The sequence below is a fragment of the Oryx dammah genome, unplaced genomic scaffold, assembly GCF_014754425.2.
Source record: "Oryx dammah isolate SB20612 unplaced genomic scaffold, SCBI_Odam_1.1 HiC_scaffold_9, whole genome shotgun sequence".
Lineage (NCBI taxonomy): Eukaryota > Metazoa > Chordata > Mammalia > Artiodactyla > Bovidae > Oryx > Oryx dammah.
Genome location: NW_024070193.1, coordinates 21137506 through 21155341, shown reverse-complemented (window position 1 = coordinate 21155341; position 17836 = coordinate 21137506). Strand labels below are relative to the sequence as shown.

The 17836-nt window shown below is 43.3% G+C and overlaps 1 protein-coding gene across 3 annotated transcripts in view; it reads right to left on the bottom strand.

Annotated features, from left to right (window-relative positions):
• Nucleotides 1-17836, bottom strand: part of PTPRG (protein tyrosine phosphatase receptor type G) — a 768152-nt gene that overhangs the window by 177759 nt on the left and 572557 nt on the right. For all 3 annotated transcript variants that reach the window (XM_040246532.1, XM_040246534.1, XM_040246533.1), the window contains exon 6: nucleotides 3236-3302. In XM_040246532.1, the coding sequence (XP_040102466.1) occupies nucleotides 3236-3302 (67 nt within the window). The remainder of the gene's footprint in view (nucleotides 1-3235; nucleotides 3303-17836) is intronic.

Sequence of the window (17836 nt, the reverse complement as noted above, 5' to 3'; positions counted from 1 at the left end):
TTCTGCTCCCATGAAGCTTACACTTTAGGAGGTAATACAGGGGTAAATGGTCTTCCCCGGTGGCTCAGTGGTAAAGAACCCACCTACCAATGCAGGAGGTACAAGAGATGATGGCTCGACCTCTGGGTGAAGAAGACACCCTGGAGGAGGGCATGGCAACCCACTCCACTATTCCTGCCTGGGGGTCTACAGTCTACGGGGCTGCAAAGAGTCGGATACAACTGAGCGACTGAACACACTCACACAGGAATAAATACACAACATGATTTCAGATACCTTTAAAAGCTTCAAAGGAAGAAACCTAAGCTGAAATGACAAGGAATGATGGGAGTGGGGAGCTGGTGGGGAGCTGGGGAAGATAAAGGAAGAACTGTTTGAGGAAGCAATATATGAACCAAGACCTGAAATAATAAGAGGAAGACACCTGGGTTCTGAGCTGAACTTATCTGGCAGAGGAAACAGAAACAGCAGATGCAAAAACTAGAAGGGGTGACAGTCTGGGCAGGCTAGGGCGAGAGGGGGTGGCATTCATCTCCTCCTGGGTCCCTGAGGGCTGGCCTGGGTCTGTCTTCACCAGGGCATCAGTCCAGTGACCACGACTGAGTGGGCGTGCAACACTCCTGTGGAATAAACAAGTCAACTTTCTCAGAGGGGCTCAAGAGGCAGCTGTTGAGCCAGCTAGGGAGTGGCAAAGCCAAGATCCCCACCAAGGCCAGTCCGGCTCCAAAGCCCACACTCTCGCCCCAACCACAAGGCCCTGATGAGGCCTGTGCTGGAACATGGAAGGCATCCTCTCCCAGAATGGCTGGGACTCCCTCCCAGGCTAGGTCACTCTGTTCGCAGAAGTGACTTTGCAGTTTCTCGCCTCAGCTTGGCAGAGGTCTGGGTGCCCTTTGTGGTATATGTTATTTAACATAATCAGGATAAAAGCCAGACATTAGAAACCTTGATCTGAGTTCCATAACTGGGCATGATGAATAATTCAAGGGAGCCCTAGGGCTACACCAGCCATGTGTGCCCAAATCAAGAGCAGCCTTTGACCAGAAGATGAAAGTTGAACCAAACATACTCACAAATAGGAATGCTCAAGCCTTCGTCAAATATCAACGATTAATAAACAGATTTGGAGAAGAATAGATACATCTATATGTATGGCTGAGTCCTTTAGTTGTTCACCTGAAACGATCACAGAACTGTTAATCGACTATACCCCAATACAAAATAAAAAGCTAAAAAAGGTGCATTTCCAGATTTTAAGAGACAAAAGAAACACATTCCCTGTTAAAGAAGAAATCTGTCCACCCCTCCAGGTGATAATGACTTCTGAGTTACACTGACATAAATGCTTAGTTCTAAAAATTAAAAAAAAAAAGAAGTGAACTTCCTTTGCAGCTATTTTTTGCAGGTCTCCTCTGACTTTTCAGTTAGGAGGTAGAGTTGAAATCACATCGTGGGCATCCCTGCCAGAACAGGTACCACATCCCTACACATAACAGCCTCTTAGAGGGTAATTGTGGAGAATGAAGAAGGATAACACGATCATGCCAGCTCATGAACCAGATGATCACAATGCAGTGCGTTTGCTGAGATCTGGGGACTTAGGGACTAAAGGACGCCTACTGCTTCTCTCTAACAGATGGAATCTCCTTCACTGATCATTGTGGAAACAATGACAGCTGCCACAGACCCATTCAAGTGCCACAGCTGACGGAGCACCTCCTTTTAGGCTGAAGAAGAGGTACCTGCTTTAAAGATTCTAGAATTCCTTGTGGGGTGATTGCATTATAACAACAAGAAGAGCCAGGGGGAAGGAAGGCCTGTCCATCATTCAGTACATTCGAACTCCCCGAACTTATCATCTACACAACGGGCTGGAATTTCAAGAAGCTGTTTCATCAATGGAGATTTCTAGGGCACCCTCTGAGAAAGAGCTCAGAGAACACAGTGTATTGCCCATGACACCAACATCCTGTGCATTTTTTACACTGTTCAGAGTACAATGCAAATCTCCTCCTATATTGCTATCCTCTACCTCCTATGCTGCTGTCAACATCATGTCACCAAGGGGCAGACAGCCTAAGAGTTGGCAAAAGCGTTTTGCTCCCTAAGGGAACTGTCTATACCACCTACTTCCCAATTTTGCATGAGGGGATTTCTTCGGAAATGGAGAAGCAATGGAAATTTCCTACAGTGAAAACCTCAACGGAGTGTTTTCAAGTCACCTTACTTTTCTACATTGACTAGGTGTATTCTTGTTACCTGCTGTACAATTGAATAGGTCTAAGAGCAGAAGAATTAATCCCAACTCCTACTTGCTTCCACTGAACACTGAAAACTGGTTTTGTTTCCCTGAGAGAAAGCGGGTAACATGTTTGTTAAGCTCGGCAGAATTGGCTAATGTGGAAAGACACCCTCCCAGAAAGCTGTGAAGATGTTTTATCACAGCCATGGAGATGAAAGGGAGATTTATTATGGTTACTAATGCTACTTCTGTCAATGTCTTTGGAATTCTAATTAGATTATTAAAACTTTGCAAATCATTACATTACTTCTCGACTCCACACCTCCCCATGACAGGGTACTTTTGAAATTAGACGATCCTGATGTCATAGGTAATGATGCATCGCCAATAATAAAGTTGCAGGGAAATTCCTCCAATAAAAAAAGGTTGGGAAAAAAAAAAAAAAGGTTGGGTAAGACAGAACCCATCTATCTTACTTTCTCTCCCAGTTTTATGCTTGAGGATAAGACATGTCTGCTGCACAGAACACGGCCCAGCATTTTCCATTCCACTAGCTGATGGTACTTGCTCACATGCAGCAAAGTTTAATGACTTGTCAGGGTTACTTAAACTTATTCCCCAAAATCTCAGAGGCAAATCAAGAAATTCATAAATGAAAAGTTACTTGAAAAGGGAATCAATTTAGGATAGCTATGAGGCAGCTGGCAGGTTCAGTGTGTATGAATGGTACCTCTTAAGAGGTTCTGATTTATAACATACGCATTCTGAGTGGTACCTGAAGAGAAACAAATGGCTTACTGTTAACCCAGATCCATTTGCAGGTAATAAATGGGTGTGCTCTTTACCCATCAAGTAATGGCTCTCATGCCCTTCACCATCAGGGCCTGAGGAATAGGTGTCACGCTCCGTCCTCTGCGAGATAACCCACTCCTTCAGGTGGAGACCTTAGCCCTCCCCACCCCAGCAAAAGGGAAGTGTACGCAGCTGCCTTACCGTGATGGACGACGCCCTTCAACCCGTGGATAATAGGATCCAGTGCGGAATTGTCCCTTGGACTGACCTATATGTAAAGGAAACATGATTGGTTAAATCTGTTCTGGCATCAGACACAACAGTCTCAGTTTAATCTTCTAAAGAGAAGGGGGAGGGAGGATGTTATCAAGCAAGCTGCTTGGGTCTCACATACACCATGCCTCTCACCAAACCCAGGAGATTTATGACATCATAAAATCAAGTGAGGAAGGCTAAATCAAAAGAGAGAAACTTCTCAGAATACATCAGAACAGGAGAGAAACACTGTTGTCCCAGCAAGATCTTAAAAAGCATGCAGACTTTCCCCTTGCTTTGTTTTATTAAAAGTAGACCCCAACCGACTAAAAAGTCATTGAAAGTCATCAGAGAGCAATCCATCATTGACCGAATATTTCAATACCTTTTTGTGATTTTTTTCCTCTTCTTTTTTGAAAATGGATTTGTTCCCTGCCAGCCTTCTCTCCTTTTTAAGGATCCCAGTCCCATGTGCCTTAACTTATGCTCAAAGAGGCATTTCTAAGAGTCACTCAGGCAGGGCAAATATAGAGAGGAAAGCAGCTCAAAGAGATAGCGTATCCAACCTTGATTCCCCCCTGGAGCTTTCTTTTTTTTCCCCCTTTCTTTCTTTTTAAAATTTTGGCCATGTTGCACAGTTTGCTGGATATTTCAGTTCCCAGACCAGGGACTGAATGCAGGCCATAGCAGTGGAAGCGCCAATCCTAATCATTAAACCACCAGGGAACACCCCTTCTCCTCCTCCTGGAGTTTTTAATCCCCTCAAATGGCAAGCTTCTTTGATCCTGACTCACATACTTTCCCCTTAACTTCTGATACTGCTCAGTATAACTCTTCAATCTTCTCTTTTCCAGAAGATTAAAATTTTACCAGCATGTTATAATTTTGGTTTTTAAGTTCTTTCTTTGAGACACATATTGAAATAACAAATGAAATGATCTTTGCTTCCAAAGAATTCAGCAATGGGTAGCAGGGGAAGCGAGCAGGGTACAAACGCATCAGGACTGGCCATTAATGACATTTAGGATCTTAGGGCATTTGAATCAGAAGGGCCATGATACGATTTTCTCTGCTTTTGTGTACACTGAACTTCCAACTGAGTTTCTCCAAATCCATTATCTATAACCAGTGTATCTCCTGAAACTTCTTTTTGTTTCAGGGATGTTTTTTACATTTAAGCCACTTCTAACATAATAAAGTTAAGATACTGATGAACCTTTCAACATGTAGCAAGATTCAACTTGATGTTTCCTGGTTAGTCCAGGGGAATCTGGGGCCATCATAGGTTAAATTTTAAGGTAACTGAAAAAATGAGTGCATCTCTTCATCCCTTACAATTCTCCTTGTCTGGTTGCCAATCCTAGTTTGCTCTCTAATAAGAAGTCATACTTCGCAATGTCTTTCTTTCTTCTGCCTCAGCAGTGGTTCACCTGGAGGCATTTTTACTTATCTCCCCATTCCCACCCAGGGGCCATGTAATCATGTCTGCAGACACTGTTGGTTGTTATGAGTAAGGGCAGAGGAGGTGGGGCTAAGAGAATCAAGGGGGTAGAGGCAGGGCTGCTTTAAACATCCAATAACATTCAGAAAAATGTAAGGAATTAACTAGCCCATGATTCCATCCATGCATTAAGTTGAGACAGTAATGCAGAATGGATGCTCTGAGTTAACAGTGATTACATATTCTGGAGCCCTGAGTTACGACTAAATTTAAACACAGTTGTCACTGTGTATGAGGTTATGTTTATAGACTAATAAAATGAGGTGGAATTTGGTGCTACATCAAAAAGACTACAAGTATTTAAAAAAAAAAAAGGGGGGGGATCACTGTATCAGAGCACAGTGGTAGAATTCCGGAAGCTGTCATGAGTGTACCTCCAAAATAGCCTGAGAGGAAGCTCAAACCAGGGGGTTGATACACTGGTTGTAGAACAAAACATTCCTGAAAGGCAAATACCCACAGAACACCACACAATGAAAAAAAAAAAAAAAAAAATCACATTTGCACCACAGCATAGACTAATCAAACATTTTAAAAACTTAACCAAAATGGAAACACAATTCAAGCATGCCAGATAAGAGAGTCTATCAGCGAATGGCCAAACTTTAATAGTGATAGAATAAAGCAAGACTCCAGACAAACACCTCGTATCAAATTGAAGTTAGAAACAAAAACATGGTCCTCCTTCTTCCTTGTCCAGATTCAGGCTGCTGGACATGTTAATGCCAGTTCAACTACTCAAAGTTATTCTAACGCATGTGGAAAATGACAAATGGCCACCAACTCCTCCCTTCACTGTCACACACACCTTAGAAAGGTGGTTTTCTACTCCTCTCATCAAAAGCGCAGATCAATTTCTCTACTCTTTGAAACTGGGCTTGACCACATTTGCTTTGGCCAAAAAGACATCAGCATACATGATGCAGAGAGAGGCTTATATAGGCACTTGGGTGCAAGGGTCCATTTTAGTTCGCTGATTCCTAGGATGTCAACCTTCACCCTTGCCATCTCTTGTTTGACCACTTCCAATTTGCCTTGATTCATGGACCTGACATTCCAGATTCCTATGCAATATTGCTCTTTACAGCATCAGATCTTGCTTCTATCACCAGTCACACGCACAACTGGGTATTGTTTTTGTTTATCTACTACTGCAGGCAGGATTCCCTCAGAAGAAATGGAGTAGCCATCATGGTCAACCAGAGAGTCCGAAATGCAGTACTTGGATGCAATCTCAAAAATGACAGAATGATCTCTGTTCGTCTTCAAGGCAAACCATTCAATATCACAGTAATCCAAGTCTATGCCCCAACCAGTAATGCTGAAAAAGCTGAAGTTGAACGGTTTTATGAAGACCTACAAGACCTTTTAGAAATAACACCCCAAAAAGATGTCCTTTTCATTATAGGGGACTGGAATGCAAAAGGAGGAAGTCAAGAAACACCTGGAGTAATAGGCAAATTTGGCCTTGGAATGCGGAATGAAGCAGGGCAAAGACTAATAGAGTTTTGCTAAGAAAGCGCACTGGTCATAGCAAACACCCTCTTCCAACAACACAAGAGAAGACTCTACACATGGACATCACCAGATGGTCAACACTGAAATCAGATTGATTATATTCTTTGCAGCCAAAGATGGAGAAGCTCTATACAGTCAACAAAAACAAGACCAGGAGCTGACTGTGGCTCTGATCATGAACTCCTTATTACCAAATTCAGACTCAAATTGAAGAAAGTAGGGAAAATCGCTAGACCATTCAGGTACGACCTAAATCAAATCCTTTATGATTATACAGTGGAAGTGAGAAATAGATTTAAGGGCCTAGATCTGATAGATAGAGTGCCTGATGAACTATGGAATGAGGTTCGTGACATTGTACAGGAGACAGGGATCAAGACCATCCCCATGGAAAAGCAATGAAAAAAAAGCAAAATGGCTGTCTGGGGAGGCCTTACAAACAGCTGTGAAAAGGAGAGAGGCAAAAAGCAAAGGAGAAAAGGAAAGATATAAGCATCTGAATGCAGAGTTCCAAAGAATAGCAAGAAGAGATAAGAAAGCCTTCTTCAGCAATCACTGCAAAGAAATCGAGGAAAACAACAGAATGGGAAAGACTAGAGATCTCTTCAAGAAAATTAGAGATACCAAGGGAACATTTCATGCAAAGATGGGCTCGATAAAGGACAGAAATGGGATGGACCTAACAGAAGCAGAAGATATTAAGAAGAGGTGGCAAGAATACACAGAAGAACTATATAAAAAAGATCTTCATGACCCAGATAATCATGATGATGTGATCATTAATCAAGAGCCAGACATCCTGGAATGTGAAGTCAAGTGGGCCTTAGAAAGCATGACTACGAACAAAGCTAGTGGAGGTGATGGAATTCCAGTTGAGCTGTTTCAAGTCCTGAGGGATGATGCTGTGAAAGTGCTGCACTCAATAACCAGCTAATTTGGAAAACTCAGCAGTGGCCACAGGACTGGAAAAGGTCAATTTACATTCCAATCCCAAAGAAAGGCAATGCCAAACAATGCTCAAACTACCGCACAATTGCACTCATCTCACATACTAGTAAAGTAATGCTCAAAATTCTCCAAGCCAGGCTTCAGCAATATGTGAACCGTGAACTCCCTGATGTTCAAGCTGGTTTTAGAAAAGGCAGAGGAACCAGAGATCAAATTGCCAACATCCACTGGATCATGGAAAAAGCAAGAGAGTTCCAGAAAAACATCTATTTCTGATTTATTTACTATGCCAAAGCCTTTGACTGTGTGGATCACAATCAACTGTGGAAAATTCTGAAAGAGATGGGAATACCAGACCACCTGACCTGCCTCTTGAGAAATCTGTATGCAGGTCAGGAAGCAACAGTTAGAACTGGACGTGGAACAACAGACTGGTTCCAAATAGGAAAAGGAGTACGTCAAGGCTGTATACTGTCATCCTGCTTATTTAACTTATATGCAGAGTACATCATGAGAAACGCTGGACTGGAAGAAACACAAGCTGGAATCAAGATTGCCGGGAGAAATATCAATAACCTCAGATATGCAGATGACACCACCCTTATGGCAGAAAGTGAAGAGGAGCTAAAAAGCCTCTTGATGAAAGTGAAAGAGGAGAGTGAAAAAGTTGGCTTAAAGCTCAACATTCAGAGGACGTAGATCGTGGCATCCGGTCCCGTCCCTTCATGGGAAACAGACGGGGAGACAGTGGAAACAGTGTCAGACTTCATTTTTTTGGGCTCCAGGGTCGCTGCAGATGGTGACTGCAGTCATGAAATTGGAGGACGCTTACTCCTTGGAAGAAAAGTTATGACCAACCTAGATAGTATATTCAAAAGCAGAGACATTACTTTGCCAACAAAGGTCCGTCTAGTCAAGGCTATGGTTTTTCCTGTGGTCATGTATGGATGTGAGAGTTGGACTGTGAAGAAAGCTGAGCACCGAAGAACTGATGCTTTTGAACTGTGGTGTTGGAGAAGACTCTTGAGAGTCCCTTGGACTGCAAGGAGATCCAACCAGTCCATTCTGAAGGACATCAACCCTGGGATTTCTTTGGAAGGAATGATGCTGAAGCTGAAACTCCAGTACTTTGGCCACCTCATGCGAAGAGTTGACTCATTGGAAAAGACTCTGATACTGGGAGCAATTGGGGGCAGGAGGAGAAAGGGACGACCGAGGATGAGATGGCTGGATGGCGTCACAGACTCGATGGACATGAGTCTGAGTGAACTCCAGGAGATGGTGATGAACAGGGAGGCCTGGCGTGCTGCGATTCATGGGGTCGCAAAGAGTCGGACACGACTGAGCAACTGAACTGAACTGGGTGCAAGGGTTTATACTGTCTTGTTAATCTTTGAAATCTGGAAACCACCAGGTGAGGAACACCAGGCTAGAAACAAGAGAGGTCAAGAGACCACAGGAATGGACACACACTGTCTCAGCTGAAGCCATCCCAGACTGAGGCCAAAGAGCAGACAGGATAGTAAGTCTATTTGAGACCATCCAGCCTTAGAAGGACCACCTGCAGTCTGCAGAGACCACCCAGGTTGGCCTTGACCAGAAGCACCAACCAGCTCATCTAGGGAATCAGAAAGTAACAAGATGATTGTTGTTTTAACAAGTTGGGATCATTTACTAAAGAGCAACATTTACCTGAGTTTCATGACTGTGTACAGAGGTGGAAGATGGGGGGTAGGCTATGATATCAACCATTTTCTTAATTAATACACTTTGATTATTTATGGCTTGTCTGGATGGTTTCTCAATGAGATCTCACATCACAAGACACAACATTTACCATCAACCTGATCAACTCCTGTGCTTCTACAAAATGGTGTTACCTACCCCTCTTCCACTGTGGCAACATTTAACAGATACTATGATTTTTTTTTCCCTATTTTTTGGCCACACCCTGCACAATGTGGGATCTTGGTGCCCTAACCAGGGATGGACCCTGTACCCTCTGCACTGGAAGCATGGGGTCTTAACCACTGGACCACCAGGAATGTCCCCTGGATACTCTGATTTTTGATCCCAATAACAGGGATATGTTCTGTACTCAGGGGAACCCTTTAATGCATTTAGCCTTATCAGACGATGTGAAACTTCAAAGAAAGTGTTCTAATCCCCTGTGACTTACATCCATCAATAATGCTGTAGCCCATGAAAAAAGAAAATTATCTGGCACCCTAATCCACCTTCAATTTCTGGTTTCTTCTGACTCCACTAACTCTGTGTTTGATTACTCAAGACTGGTCTCATTCAGGCTCAAGAGCCTGACCCTAGATTTTAAGCAATCCTGAAAATGAAAAGGCTTCTACAATGTCCATTTACCTACACAGCCTCTATTGCTGGTTTATATGGTTGAGGTTTAGAAGACGGACAGAAAGAGGGAGAAAAATGAAGATTACTGGATGGTCAAAGTAACTTACTAATAATACAGAACCTACTTTCCAGTTCATGTCTTGGATTTAAAAATCAGGATTAGAATCCTAAGAGCATATTAATAAGTGGGTTTGTTCCAGAAGGCATAAGCCTAACAAATAATCACATCCACTCACTGCTTCAAGCAATGTGCCACTCAAAAAAAATTCAGAGACATTAGCTAAGCAATTTGGGAAGCTCTGAAATATGCCTACAGAGAAGGTGTACAAGGTGACTTCTGATCTCTGCCCAGGATAGAGGAGGCCAAGAGATGGGGGAAGATGGAAATCTTAGAGCTTCAGTGCCTTCATCTGTGACATGGGATACAATCTCATGGCTTTTTTAATGATAAATTAAATTTTTTTAATTTTATTTTATTTATTTGGTTGCACCAGGGCTTAGCTGTGGCAGGCAGGATCTTTCACTTGTGACATGTAGGATCTAGTTTCTTGACCATGGATTGAACCAGGCCTCCTGATTAGGAGCTCAGAGTCTTAGCCACCAGATCACCAGGGAAAGCCCCAATCTCATCAAGTTATGAGAATGCAATGTATGAAGCTTGGGATATAATGCTGAGTCCAAATGCGACAATTCATATGGGCTGCACAGGACTGGGTGACAACCTGACCCAAACACTCAAATGTAAATGAATGTCAAACACCAGCCATCTTATCCCTGAGACTTCTTAATGCACTTGGCTCTAAAAACAATGATACCTCCTTGAGTTCAATTTTCAAAAGATGCAAATTTATTCGACATCCACTCCATCTTGTAATATGCCACTCCCACTAAAACCACACAAGGGGTTTTCCTGGCTTTTGAAATTTGCTTCCTTCCACTTTGGAATCAAAGAAGTTATGCAGTAATATGGAGAGGGCAGCAATTGCACAAATGAGCCTAGAATGGACGAGGAGAAATAGACACCGCTTATAGACACCGCTTTCCCGGAGAGCAGTCCTTTCCTGCTCTCCTTGCAAAACGTAGCTTCGGGCACTTCCAATTCAGAGCAGCTTTCATGGCATTAGTCATCTTCAAAACGATAGCATGCTGACGCAACAGAGGGCTCTGAATTAAAGCTTTTAAGTTGTCTTTGGATATAATCAGAAGACATAGGGATATCAGCAATACAGGAAACCATGACATGTAGGTTTGGGTAAAAGGGCAAATTTATATAAACACGGATGACACCTAAACTTCATCAAATTTTCTTTCTAAATTATAGCTGTAAGGATTCAGCCAGCTGTCAATTAAGTAACTAAATTATCGATAATCCCCAGAGATGTCTCTCTATAATCTAAGCTCTACAGGCAGACATCCATTTATTCCTGCTGGAAGCAAAATGACATGGAAGTAGACAGGCCCTGCCAGACTGCGTGTGTCTGCATTCGGAGATGAGCTGCCATTTACTTTTTCCATCCACTGTGCCATGTAGCCCTTGACTTGGATCCTAATAATCTTTAATCTATCAAGTCCTGGCCATCTGCTGAATAGGATGGCCAAGACAACCTAGTTGCCTTGAATCCGACATCGCCAGCTGCTCCGTTAGTCCTATAAACGTCATATCCAGCCAATACCCTCATGTGGGAAAAAGGATTTATGCCTGCTGAGGGCGAATGGCTACCCCATTAACCACGACTATGAGGGAAAGTGACAAACAGCAGGACCAGAGGCTCTGCACATCCTTCCTGAATTGCAGCAGTGATGATCCATCCACAATGATGGTTAGCAGGTAACTGTGAACTCAGAAGCTAAAGTGTTTATCAATAAAAGGGCAGGCATTTCTTAGGAGATCTGATTTCAGATCTGATTCTTCTCTTCACCCACAGCTATCACTTAAAGGGCCACATAGCAAGGACACTGCAGCTTCTTCCATTCTGGCTCCAGCACCTTGGGTACCACTCACCAGGGTTTAGTTCAAGTTGCTCTCAAGACATTCCTGACAAAAACCATTCATGACTTGGCTATTTTTACAAAACGGCATTCCAAGTTAAGCCTCAGAGGCAGAGCACTGACCACATCCCTTTATTAATAAAGAGTTGTGTCCAACTCTTTTGCAACCCCATGGACTGCAGCCCACCCAGCTCCTCTGTCCATGGGATAATCCAGGCAAGAATACTAGCGTGGGTTGCCATTCCCTTTTCCAGGGGATCTTACTGACCCAGGGATCGAACCCGGATCTCTGACATTGCGGGCAGGTTCTTGACCATCTGAGCCAACAGAGAAGCCATTAATAAATTAAATGCTTGTCATTAATTTCAGAATCTATCTACGTTCAAGAAGATAGGAGCATCAAACTACCGACACTGTTGAAACAATGCTGATCTATATTGAAGTCTATTGATCTATATAACACTGATATATGTTGAAAACATCATTGTTTTCTTGACTCTCCTTTTTAATACTCACAAATATGACTCTTCTTGTACACCCTATACTCTCAGTTTCTAAGGTAGAAATTTCTTTTTCCCTTTTGACATCACAGTACCATTTTCTATTCTCTCTGATTCTCTCTGGACTGTCACTGATGCAGTGGGATTGCAAAAAGTGCAATCAGAGGTAGCACCCCACACTGCCACAGAATAAAGTCAAGGAGAAAACAGAGACACAAGCCAGAAGGAGTCGTGGCTGATGAGGAAGAGCTCTGAAAGGCTGCAGGACTTCTGAAATGAATGATTTTAGTCTCCTGATCAAGTAGTGGCGAGTAACCAAGTATGAATTCCTAAGCAAGAGGCTTGGATTAACTTCTAATCAAAAATTTCCAGAATCATAGTTAAGCCTAATCTAATAGATATGCAAAACACCACAGAGGTGTCTCATCAGAGAAGGAAGACTTCCTGTCAGAGAGAAAGGTCACAGCCCCGTATCATCATCTATTTTCCAGCACTTGACTGGACACACTCCTGGGACTGGTTTCCATCAGCAGATGAGAAAATTCCTAACTCCTCGGCCATGGGAAGGGATTAATATGAGAAAGCAACACAATCATAAATGCTAATAAAATTCACCCTCCTCACTTCCAGTGGCCCTTGAGCATGGACACGGGCTTACTTCCTGTTAATTCATAATATTCATGGAGACTAGTCAATTCACAAGTTATTCATCTCCAGAGAATTGAGATGCATGGCCAGAGAAGGCTACAGATGAAATCAAGTTAAAGCTCTTGGTCTGCTTAAACTGACCACTCTCTATCCCTCTGCTCCCACCTCCCCAGCTCACCAGAGGGTTTACCACTTAATTGTCAGACTTGGCTTAGAGGAGTCTATTACCGGAAAAGCCAACCGGCAGGGTGGCAGGGAGGCCCAGGAGCGAATCTGCACGACTGCAGATCTTGCCAGCAGCAAGCATGCCTACTGTCAATATAGGCGATTTCTCATTTTCATAAGAATCAAACTGCCCTGGGCTCGGTCTACAGTGCCATTTCCTCTAGCTGTGGACTCACTCAACTCTCAGTTTCAAAGCCAAAGCAGAAGAAAGCGAGGGAGTGGGCAGACAGGGGCACCTGGCAAATGGACTTCCACAGGGGCCCACATGGTGGTTTTTGTCCTTCTTTGTCTTTTTAATGCATTGCGTTTCAGAGCCAAGCAGATAGTAGGGAGGGCTTCACAGCACAGCAGTTCAAGACAGGGTTCCTGAGCCCGCCTGTCCTACCCCTGCCAGTCTTCTCAATGTAAAGGCTGCTGTTATACTGGGAAGAAGCTAAAGAGAAATTCCAATCCAGCAAAGTATGACCTAGAGTCCTAAGCTACTGTTTCACACAGATGTTCTCAGGACCTTTGAAATTAAAAAAAAAAAAGAGAGAGAGAGAGAGAGAGAAGCCTGGGGCAAGAGAAGCTTATTTCAGGTTCAGTGCCTTGCCAGCAAGTTTCTCCTGATTTGGTATCGCAGTGCTGGACAATGTTGACTTTCTCTTGTTCATAATCCTGCCATGCACTGAAAAGCTCCAACAATATCAGAGGCTTGGGGGAGAAAGCAGGGCTGTTTCCACATGTAGCAAGTGACTTCAACTAAAACATATGAAATGTGAACTCTCACCCTTGCTTTTCCATTCCCTTGAAGCAAAAAGCTGCTCAGGGCAGTCCATTTACAAGAGACTCAGAATTCAGGAAGCAGGATGTAGGGACTGTTTTAAATCCCCATCACATACGCAGCAAGAAAAACTTAGGGAGACAAAGCATATGATCCTTTCCTTGAAGAGATTCCTCCTTAGGAGTAGGTCAGGGCATCATTTTGGATAAATTTTAAGTCCAATAACCAAAGATCCAAATGGCATTATGAAGGATGGGGGAAGACTATATAAATATCATATAGGTATCATATATAAATTATTAAAACAAACCTTGCTCATCTTATAGTTACATATGTAATGGCAGGGTGGCGGGGGGGTGGGTGGGGGCAGGTGGGGAATGATAGGATCTCTTCAGCTCAAATCCTAAGAACCCAGCTCTTATGCTCATTCACTCAACACACACTCACTGAGTGCCTATTGTATGCTGTGACAGGCTGACTCAACGAATCTCCCAATGGTCCCCACTCCAGGTATTCAGACCCTACGAGACTCTGCTCTCTGAGGCTGGTCTGATCCAGTGGCCTAAAGGAAGTCCCCTATATACAAGCTAGTTCTGTTTCAAGAGTATGTTTTCAAATCCAATTTGTTCATAAGTCCAACAAAGTTAGCCTAGGTACCCAACTAACACCATCAGCTATATAGTACTGAACTGTAATAGGTTTATAATACTTTACAAACAATACATAACAAACACACACACACAAAAAAAGAAAATATTTTTAATCTTACAGTTGTAGTTATTTAGTGGCTAAGTCGTGTCTGACTTTGTGACCCCATGGATAGTCTCCTATCAGGCTCCTGTCAGGATCCTCTATCCATGAGATTCTTCAGGTAAGAACAGAAGAGTTGGCTGCCATTTCCTTCTCCAGGGGATCTTCTCAACCCAATGATCGAACCTGCATCTCCTATATCAGCAGGCAGATTCTTTACCACTGAACCACTGGGGAAGCCTCAATATTACAGTACTATACCTTGAAAATGACAACAGTAGAGTATGACAGGTGGCACAGAGTGGCATGTTTGCATTTTTGAACATTGTAGGGGTCTTACTGTATTTTTACAACAGTAGACTGAGGCAAAAGCAAAGGGAAGTCACTTCTATGATTAGGCAACAAGGGATTCTCATCTCCATCTTGCTAGCAGACTCTTACCAGTCCCTACTTAGCTGTGAAGAACACAGCCATGCTAGAGGGGCAGGTGTGGCAAGCAGCTGCAGGAAACCGAGGTCCTCAGGAAAACAGCCCTGGAAGAACTGAATTCTGCCAACAACAGTGAGAGCGGAATGGATCCTTCCCCAGCTGAACTTTCAGATGAGACACCTGCCCGGCTGACACCCTGATTGCAGGCTTCTGAGAAACCAGGACGCAGAAGGCTCACAGAAACTGAGATGGCAAGTGTGTGTTGGTTTAGCCTCTGAGCTTCTAGTAATTTGTGATACAGCAGTAGACACACACATGTCAAGAGCAGGGCACTGGGATATGATCCTGGACAAAGCATGGCGCTCATCCTTTCAGAGCAGAGAGTCTAGCTCAAACTCACCACTGTCCTCACCCTGCACCAACTATTAAAAGGCAGCTCCCACCCTTCTGAGTAAACCCTTATCCCTTTTAGACCTAAGCTGCTATGTTACATCACAGCTCGAGAGTTTAAGGGGAAGCAATATGTTTAGAATCTAAGTTCTAACCAGGAAAATGTGGTTAAAAAAAATAATCATCAGCAATTCTTAAACAGTGTCAACAGTCCTTGATAACGCATTGTGAGTGAACCGTTTTCAGTAGCTCTTTCGTTTGAACAAACATAGAAACCAGTAAGTGGCAGCACAAAAACTAATGCCTTCTTGATAAAACCTGCTCCTGGGCAAGGTGCACAGTGAAACGCATGGGCCTAAGCAGCTGCTGTTTCCAAGTCATGGCAAGCAAGCCAAGTGCAAACTAACCACACATCCCGATGCATTTTTTCTCTTTTTCTTTTGGAGGGGGTATTTCTACTTTGTGCTTGGTTTTGAGCACTTAATGACTGCTCCTATAGTGTAGTCTCTGAAGATTGATTATCAATCCACTTTCCCAAGCAATGCTTCACAGTGCATTTCCTATTCCAAACCACATGGCCCCGGGAGGGCTTCGGGACCTGTCACTCTAAGGCGCCTGCCCCTTGTCACGGCCCTCTACAATCAACCTCTGAACTGTTCTAAACATCCCACTTCGTCCACCAATAAACTGATGAAAACTGTTTTCAGCAGACAGTGTTAAAGCTGTCAGAGTGTCTGATTCAAGAGCCTTCGCTAAACAACATTTTGGTGGGGGATACAAAAAGATTATTTAAGTGGACAAACGTCTTCAAATCCATCAATTAAAGAAATTCCCTCGAAGTAAGTGATACCTCTTCAACAAAAGCCAGCCCCATCTCAAGGAGGACACAGATGAATAGTAACTGAACAGTTCAGGCTTTGTATTTAAAATGCACCTGAGTTCAGCAGAGGATAAAATTAAACTGCAACAAGGAAAGACAAAAATCTTTCCCAGCAGGCCTTGATTGATAGAACGTGCCATTTGTAGCAGAACAAAAGGGAAAACCAGAAAGTTTGTTTGCAGCAATCATTGCCTCACTGAGCCAACTTTCTCTCCTTTGAGACAATAATATGACTTCCTCACAGAGCATGTAGTCTACTTATTTAAGCAACAGTACTTCAGGATTCTTGAATTCCTCCAGCATCTCAGTTGAAGAAAATGGCCCCAGTGGGGTAAGTGCAGGTAAAATTTAACCAAGATGAAGCTTATTTTATACAAACAGCTGTTGACAATAGACTGAGAATAAAACTCCTTAAAAACAATGCAAATAGGTCTCCTGTAGTTGAATGTCATCAACTTACCCGAAACAGCAACTTGGGTTTCTAAGACTAGTGCTGTGACTAAGCACAGAGGTTCGGAAACTAGGTTGGTAGACCCAGGATTCAAACTTAACTCTTCCACTTAATAGCCATATGCTCGTGGTGCTGGTTTAGTGGCCAAGTCGTCCGACTCTTGCGACCCCATGGACTGTAGCCGGGAAGTCTCCTTTGTCCATGGGATTCTCCAGGCAAGAATACTGGAGCAGATTGCCATTTCCTCCTCCAGGGGATCATTCCAACCCAGGAATTGAGGCTGGTCTCCTGCATTGTAAGCAGACTCTTTACCAACTGAACTAAGTGCTTAGTCGCTCAATGGGACTCATGCTCGTGGGAAAGTTAATTATAACCTCACTGTGCCTCAGTTTCCTCACGAGTAAAATAAGACTATTCCCCCATAACTTCAGAGTGTGGTGAAGGGGATTAAATTAACGTTTAGCACAATGACTAATATATCCAACATTCTTTACAAAAGCAGATATAGCCTCACTTTCCCCCAAAGAGGTAACATGACCAGGCGCACACAAACCTACACAGAGATACAAATATGACTCTACTTCGGGTTACAGATAGGCCAACACTTAGGGCAATTCCAAGCTAAATTCCCTTCTCCAGAAGGTCTTCCCAAGCCAGGGATAGAACCAAGCTCTCCTGCACTGCAGGCGGATTCTTCACCATCTGACCTACCAGGGTAGCCCAAGAATACTGGGGTGGGTAGCTATCCCTTCTCTAGTGGATCTTCCCAACCCAGGAATCGAACCGGAGTCTCCTGCATTGCAGGCAGATTCTTTACCAGCTGAGCTACCAGGGAAGCTGCAGCCATGAAATTAAAAGACACTTGTTCCTTGGAAGAGATGCTATGACCAACCTAGACAGCATATTAAAAAGCAGAGATATTACTTTGCCAACAATAGTCTGTGTAGTCAAAGCTATGGTTTTTCCAGTAGTCAGGTATGGATGTGAGAGCTGGACTATAAAGAAAGTTAAGCATCAAAGAATTGATGCTTTTGAATTGTGGTGTTGGAGAAGACTCCTGAGAGTCCCTTGGACTGCAAGGAGATCCAACCAGTCCATCCTAAAGGAAATCAGTCCTGAATATTCATTGGAAGGACTGATGCTGAAGCTCCAAAACTTTGGCAACCTGATGTGAAAAACGGACTCCCTGGA